The sequence below is a fragment of the Carassius auratus genome, chromosome 32 (assembly GCF_003368295.1).
Source record: "Carassius auratus strain Wakin chromosome 32, ASM336829v1, whole genome shotgun sequence".
NCBI lineage: Eukaryota > Metazoa > Chordata > Actinopteri > Cypriniformes > Cyprinidae > Carassius > Carassius auratus.
The window spans coordinates 8,744,590-8,753,159 of record NC_039274.1 but is presented as its reverse complement, the minus strand read 5'-3'; the positions used below and the strand labels follow the sequence as shown (position 1 = coordinate 8,753,159).

Sequence of the window (8,570 nt, the reverse complement as noted above, 5' to 3'; positions counted from 1 at the left end):
ATAAGGCATTGATTTGTTGGTAAACATAATTCTACAGCGGAAAAATGTTGTTCATGTTTAGACGCACTTTACTATCATTACTTGCATTCAAATAAGCATGTATTAATGGATTGAGTGAACCTTATTGTAAAGTGTTCACTATTTCAACATTAACTGATGTGTTACTAACATTTGTAGACTCTTTATTGACATGACTTACCATTAATAAAGCATTTATTGATGGAATTTATGAACCTTATTGTAAAGTGTTCACTATTTCAACATTAACTGATGTGTTACTAACATTTGTAGACTCTTTATTGACATGACTTACCATTAATAAAGCATTTATTGATGGAATTTATGAACCTTATTGTAAAGTGTTCACTATTTGAACATTAACGGATGTGTTACTAACATTTGTAGACTCTTTATTGACATGACTTACCATTAATAAAGCATTTACTGATGGAATTTATGAACCTTATTGTAAAGTGTTCACTATTTGAACATTAACGGATGTGTTACTAACATTTGTAGACTCTTTATTGACATGACTTACCATTAATAAAGCATTTACTGATGGAATTTATGAACCTTATTGTAAAGTGTTCACTATTTCAACATTAACGGATGTGTTACTAACATTTGTAGACTCTTTATTGACATGACTTACCATGAATAAAGCATTTATTGATGGAATTTATGAACCTTATTGTAAAGTGTTCACTATTTCAACATTAACTGATGTGTTACTAACATTTGTAGACTCTTTATTGACATGACTTACCATTAATAAAGCATTTATTGATGGAATTTATGAACCTTATTGTAAAGTGTTCACTATTTCAATATTAACTGATGTGTTACTAACATTTGTAGACTCTTTATTGACATGACTTACCATTAATAAAGAATTTATTAATGGAATTTGTGAACCTTATTGTAAAGTGTTCACTATTTGAACATTAACTGATGTGTTACTAACATTTGTAGACTCTTTATTTACATGACTTACCATTAATAAAGCATTTATTGATGGTATTTATAAACCTTATCGTGTACACTATTTCAGCATTAACTGATGTGTTAGTAATATTTGTAGGTACGTAAACAGTCAATATTTAATTTATCGGACCTTAAATGTGTGAAAGCCATTCATTATTAACATTTTCAGGATGTTGAGAAAAGACCTCTTTATTACATTATCAGAACTGGTCAACAATTGGCAATCTTTGCCAGAACAAAACATACAAAACAAAATTTTTAAGGATAAAACAAAATGTGCTGCCCTATCAATTCAGGCCTAAACAAGGCAAAATATATTATTGTAATAAACATGGAAAACACGTATAAGGTTCTTTTTTTTAGCGACTTTTTATAACATGAAAATTGACTATTTTCTTATTGGAAGCAACTTCCCATCCGTTTTCATTGTTTGTATTATGTTTGCAATGTTCTCATCGGCCATGATTGCGTATTGACATTTCTGGGTTATGTTTGATAATTTCTCTCCCTTTTCCTGTTTTTCATGGATTTCTGCATATTTCTCTGGTGCTGCAATCGCCAGTTCAGCAATAGCTGCACTCTGCACGATTGTGTTCCGGTCAACACCGTACTTCCGGAAAGCTTCTGCCATGTTGCTTCCTCTTTTGAAAATTTCCAGGACTGATTTGTACCGCTTTACCACCTGCCATGGATCAGTAACTAAGACAGTAAAAAAAAAAAGAGGAATTGTTATGTTTCTAGAGATCACATTTTAAGAACCCATTCCATTCATGTGTTTAATGGTAAACTACACAACACAGATTACAAAACACAAGTTTTCCATTCCTGATATATTAAAAAAACATTTATTAAATTATTTCAATTTGCACAACCTACCCCTTTGACAGAATTTACTCATTTGCTTGTTTTTTTTCTGTTTTTTCACTCTTTTCTTTGCTTTCTTTCCCTTCTTCTTTCTTTTCTTCTTCTCCCTCGAAGAGTCTGAGGTAGATGACTCTGAGTCAGAAGACTCAGAAGAGTCAGAATCAGTGGAGTCACTTTCTGAATCGATTTTCATTCTTTTGGGGATGTCTGCAGGCTTATCTTTAATTCTGTCAGGAATGTTGTTGTCCATTTTGATGGCTTTAATCGGGGAAGAAAAAAAAAAACAGTTAAAAGTCATATTCTGTATGCCTGCATTTGTGACTATAGGTTACATGTTAACTTCACTCCAAATGACAAAAAAAAGTCCATATTAACATCACCACTGCCTGTTACATCTATCTTAGTTAAGTTTAATACGTGGGTTTACCAGATTAACCACATTTTATGTATTTAAAGAGAGATTTTAACACTAAAACAACAAAACTTTCACAAAAACTTTACCTTCTGACAGCTGTTGTCTAAGGAAATCTCGATCTTTTGTTAAATCTTCTATTTTCTCCTGCAGATACTGACATTTCACCTTCCAGGTGTCAGTCTCTGCCTTAGCTTTAGCCAAAGCTATAGACACAGTGGGCGCTGCTTCAGTGGGTTTATCTATAAAGAAAACAATAAAATAAAATTATTTTAACAACAAAATCATCCTGATTATGTTACACACACAGAGGGAGGGAGAGGGGGGTTGGAGGGACTCTTAAGGTTTACTTAGTTAAAAATTGTAAGTAAAAATCGTTTCGTTTCTCAGTTATTTCTACTATTCAAGCCTGGATCAACCGTTTTCTTGATGGTTTCATTTGTAAAACTTAAATAGTAGCAATCTAAAGTTAGCTAGTTGATAAACGTGCATCATTTACCGGATTTTTCTGTGCGTTCATCCCGAGACAGTTTTTTCTTCTGTCTCCCTCTGGTCTGATGGTTTAAATTGTCATCCGTCAGTCCACTCTCCATCATCAATCTTGCTTTGGCATTCGACACCTGTTTATCAGTCTCCGCTGGATAACCGCTGGCCGCTCTATTTATTTATTTTTTATTTATTTTTTTGCCGCAAAGTGCTGAAGGATTGTGGGTATGGTAGTTTTTCTTTAAATGAACTGCAGAAATTAAGCTTATTTTTAACGAAGCTGAAATAACAATGACTGATGGCTTCGATATAATAACAGCATTTAACAATTTGAAAGTGAATAATACGTTTGTCTTGTTTTGATTTAAAATTGTATTGCTAAAAATCTCTCGGGATTTGTACTTCCGGAAGGAACGCTACTTCCTGATGAAAAGCCGAAAAGCCCGCTCAACTCCCACGCAAATTAACAGATGCAACGGCGAACATCACGTACAATCCAGTGACACATCATGTAAGATTTGATTACAGCTTTTAATTATGTAAATCTAAGAATTGTAAATTATAAATGTTACATAAATGTATGTTTCTTTCTTCAGCTCTAACATGAAATGTAATATAGCACAACACTATAATTGTTTTTCTGATATATTTATTCTTTAACTATTTTATTAAATAAATAATTCTATATATTAGAACTATAATATACTGTATATTAATCATAAAGATTAATATACAGTATATTATAGTTCTAATATATAGAATTATTTATGATTTGCAAAAATGCATAAAACCTTACCATAGTTAATCAGATAATATTTACATTGTTTTCAGTCAATGTATTTGTTTTGTGTGTTGAGTAGGCCTATGTCTAAACCATCTGTTGCATGAATACTAAATATTAACGTATTAATTATTATTATTATTATTTTAAATATACTCTTTTAAATAATTGTTTATGTATTTATAAGGTGACATGGCTCCGTCATTAAATCGAAAATTGCTGTCAATGATTGAAGGACGTCAAACAAAGAGGAAGAAACTGAAGTTGATTAAATGGCTCCAGAAAAAAAAATTGCTTAAAGCAAAAATGAAGTGCAATTTATGCCAACATAAAATGAAGCTGACTCATAAACCCAACAAAGCAGACAACTATGTTTGGTAAGTATTATTATTATTATTAATTTAAAATAATTGTGTGACCAGAGCTTGCTTGATTAAATTATCTTTTTAATAATTCATAATGTTATTGTCCAGACATAGCTGGACAATTTTAATTTCAGCTATGGTTTTAGGAAAATTTAAACAAATATGACGCAGAGTCTTACTCACTAGAATCTTTTATAACATGTTTAAAGGTCCTGTACAAGAAACAGACATAAGGGAAGGTTCAAGTCAGTGAGGTATGGATCACTTTTTGCCAAGTCAAAGTGTAATTTATTCTCCTGGATGAAGTTCATATATCGGTATGTTTAAAACATTTTAATTGAAGTTTTAGTCTAATTTTGAAAGTAGTTGAACAGAAATATGAACACTAAAGTTTTGTCATTTTTTTTAACAAAGGTTTGCTCAAGGCCTTCAGTTGAGACAAATCGACATGATTGAAGATGGCATTGCTGGAAGCTCACGTACACTCAGCAGCATGGCCAAAAAAGTTCGAGGTATTTGTAAAGAGTCCATGAAGTTGTATGCCAGAAGGAAGGGCCAAATGATAGGACAACCCAGGGAGTTTGTTATGATTGATGAGAGCAACTTCCGTCACAAGCGAAAGGTAATTTAAATATTCCCATAAAATGTATCTTTATTTTAGATTAATAACCTTAGTTATGTTAGTGAAATTGTGTTTTACATTATGTACTTTGTACATTTGGCAAAATTTGCAATTTGGCTAAACAAAAAATACCCAGTTTGGTAACACTTTACTTGAAGGAGTGTGCATAAGACTGACATGACACCATCATAATCATGACATGACAGATGTCATAAATGTGAAGGAGGTCTTATGCATGTTTATGACAACTGTCATTAAGTGTCATTCGCTCAATTGTGACATTTTTAATGCAAATATGACATTGTTTGAGATGTCTTTGTTATGACAACTTGACATAAACCAATACATCATAACCTGTCAGTGTCTTTGTCATTACAACTTGACATTACCAAGACAACATAAATTGTCATAAATATGTCATAAACATGACATACCAGATTAACTATCAAACTTAAAGGGATAGTTCGCCAAAAAATGAAAATTCTGTCATCATTTACTCACCCTCAAGTTGTTTCAAACCTGTATGATTTTTTTTTTTCCTGCTGGACACAAAAGAAGATATTTTGAAAAATGTCGGTAACCAAACAGTTGATGGAACCCATTGACTTCCATAGTATTTTTTTTCCTACTATGGAAGTCAATGGGGTCCATCAACTGTTTGGTTACCGACATTTTTCAAAATATCTTCTTTTGTGTTCAGCAGAAAAAAGAAACTCATACAGGTTTGAAACAACTTGAGGGTGAGTAAATGAGAACAGAATTTTCATTTTGGGGCGAACTATCCCTTTAAGAAACCACTAGCTTTATGGGTTAACATTACATTAAACTGTCATGTGATTGGTTTTGACATTGGCTGTCATGAGGCCATTATAACTGTGTCATGAATGTTTTTCTTGACCTCAACTACAGTGGTACAAATTTAATTTGTCATTAAAATGTTATAATGGCTTCATGACAGCCAATGTCAAAACCAACCACATGACAGTTTAATGAAATGTTAACCCATAAAGCTAAGTGTTTGATAATGAATCTGCTATGTCATGTTTATGACACATTTATGACAGGTTGTGTTGTCTTAGTAAAGTCAAGTTGTCATAAAAAAGGCATCTCAAACAATGTAATGTTTGCATTAAAAATGTCATAATTGAGCAAATGACATTTGTCATAAACATGCATAAAACCTTCTTCATATTCATGACATATGTTATGTCATGATTATGATGGTGTCATGTCAGTCTTATGCACACTCCTTCAAGTAAAGTGTTACCAAGAGTTTTCAGTGTTAAGTTCAAAGAGTGTTTGATTGTTAGGCCGATGAGTGTTAGAATGTATAGAAGGATTGCATTGTTTTGAATGATGTATGCCTTGTTTCCACCGAGCGGTACAGTATAGTACAGTACGATTCGTCATGGTAAACCCTGATCCGGCTTGCATTTCCACTGCCAACAGTGGGCCAACCCTTACTTGATTGGCACGGTGTATGCCTGAAAGAAACAAACAATATAAATCTTGTAAAGTAGAAAACAACACAGAAAATAACAATGGAGTGCATACAGTATAGCAGATCTTGTTCTTGCTTCTCGGCTGTCCTTCTGCTTGTCACAAGAAGAAATGGTATTGTGTTTCAGCTGTATTAAAAATGGCTCCTCTTGTGTTATCATTCCTCTTATAGCAGGTGCAAGTGTTGATTATCTGTCAACAAATCAACGTTCTGCTAACTCCACCCTTTAGTACCGGACTACTGTGCTAGGTACCCCAATGAAAGGGTCTCAAAAAAGTGGTACGGTATGGTTCGGTTCAGAATTAGGGGTATCATTCACATCTTCTGACAATCGAAACTACAAAAATTGAGTACCGTACTGAACTGTACTGTGCCGTACGGCTCAGTGGAAATGAGGCATTCTATACATTTGGAAGCTTTGTATTTTTAAATATTGTATAGTTGTATACTTGTTTTTCAGTATGGACGTGGAAGGTTCGCAAAGACTTGGCGTAGAAGAAAGTGGGTCTTTGGGATGCTGGGGGTTGCACCAAGAAATAGCAAGCCTATTCTGAAACTCGTTCATCGAAGGTCCCGAAACCATCTTATCCCACATATTGTACGACATGTGCATCCTGGAAGTTCCATACTTAGTGATGAATGGCGTGCTTACAGAGGGGTACTAACCGATCTTGGCTATGACCATTTTCCTGTGAAGCATAATCAGTGTTTTGTAGATCCAATAACAGGCAGCCATACACAAAATCTGGAAAGAGCATGGTTAACTTACAAAGGAAAAATATGGCGTCTTAGAGGAAATAGGACAGAGGACCTACTAAAACAACATCTAAAACTGATAGAGTGGACTTACTGGCTTGGAAATCGGCACAAAAATGGTCCTCTTGGAAGACTGTTGAAGGATATTCATCGAAAATATCACCTTTAAAACACAAAGCTGATAACTCCCGAAGCCCATTATTTCTCCAGCCTAACTTGACCATGCTGGCTCACTCCCAGATCATCCTTATTTTTACTCTTTTGAAACACCTCTTCCATAGTCCCATTCATTGATACAAACAGTATATATATTTCTATATTTCTTATTTTGTACATTTTGTAATTCTGCTGCAGATGATTTTTCTTGCTTCAAACACTACAGTTGTACAAATGAATTTCCAATTGTCTTTTTATTAATTTGTAATATGTATACATTGTTAATTGATACCATTGTTATGTAATGTAGTAAAGATTTTGAAAATGCAAGTGATGTGTGACTTTCACTCATTTAAGGTCCAGTAAAATCAATAATCACTGCTTTGTATCAAATCTACAAATGTTAGTACATCAATTTACAATAAGGTTAATAAATTCCATTAATACATGCTTTAATAATGGCAAGTCATGTTAATAAAGAGTCTACAAATGTTAGTAACACATCAGTTAATGTTCAAATAGTGAACACTTTACAATAAGGTTCATAAATTCCATCAATAAATGCTTTATTAATGGTAAGTCATGTCAATAAAGAGTCTAAAAATGTTAGTAACACATCAGTTAATGTTGAAATAGTGAACACTTTACAATAAGGTTCACTCAATCCATTAATAAATGCTTATTTGAATGCAAGTAATGATAGTAAAGTGCGTCTAAACATGAACAACATTTTTCCGCTGTAGAATTATGTTTACCAACAAATCAATGCCTTATTTATGTGAATTGATGCATTAGTAGGCTACATGTGTGAGTTCACGTTAACAAATATGAATGAATGCGGAACAGAGGTGTCGTTCATGGTTAGTTCATGTTAACTAATGCATTAACTAATGTTAAGTAACCGTGCTGTTAAAGTGAATAGATGTATTAGTACATGTGTGAGTTAACGTTAACAAATATTAACTAATGCTGAACAGAGGTTTCGTTCATGGTTAGTTCATGTTAACTAATGCATTAACTAATGTTAACTAACCGTGCTGTTAATGTGAATTGATGCATTAGTACATGTGTGAGTTAACGTTAACAAATATTAACTAATGCTGAACAGGGGTGTCGTTCATGGTTAGTTCATGTTAACTAATGCATTAACTAATGTTAAGTAACCGTGCTGTTAAAGTGAATAGATGTATTAGTACATGTGTGAGTTAACGTTAACAAATATTAACTAATGCTGAACAGAGGTTTCGTTCATGGTTAGTTCATGTTAACTAATGCATTAACTAATGTTAACTAACCGTGCTGTTAATGTGAATTGATGCATTAGTACATGTGTGAGTTAACGTTAACAAATATTAACTAATGCTGAACAGGGGTGTCGTTCATGGTTAGTTCATGTTAACTAATGCATTAACTAATGTTAACTAATGGAACCTTATTGTAAAGTGTTACCATTAAAGTTCCATAGCACCTGACTAAAAAAAATTGAATAATCAGTTTCTTCGAAGAACTAATTACATAAACAGTTCAGTCGACTTCACTTGTACAGTGGAACTATAAAGATTTTAGATGAGTGAAAACAACTAGATGTATAACTATATATGGACAGACCCATATACTGTATACTGTACATGTGACACCCA

At 33.0% G+C, this 8,570-nt stretch overlaps 1 protein-coding gene across 1 annotated transcript; it reads right to left on the bottom strand.

Moving 5' to 3' along the window:
- Positions 1–1,361: 1,361 nt before the first annotated feature.
- On the bottom strand, positions 1,362–2,020 carry LOC113052379 (coiled-coil domain-containing protein 106-like; the record flags this gene model as incomplete). The annotated part of the gene is made up of 2 exons (XM_026216829.1): positions 1,362–1,669; positions 1,919–2,020. Coding segments are annotated over 2 exons (396 nt in total), but the record flags the coding sequence as incomplete, so codon positions are not given.
- Positions 2,021–8,570: the final 6,550 nt, after the last annotated feature.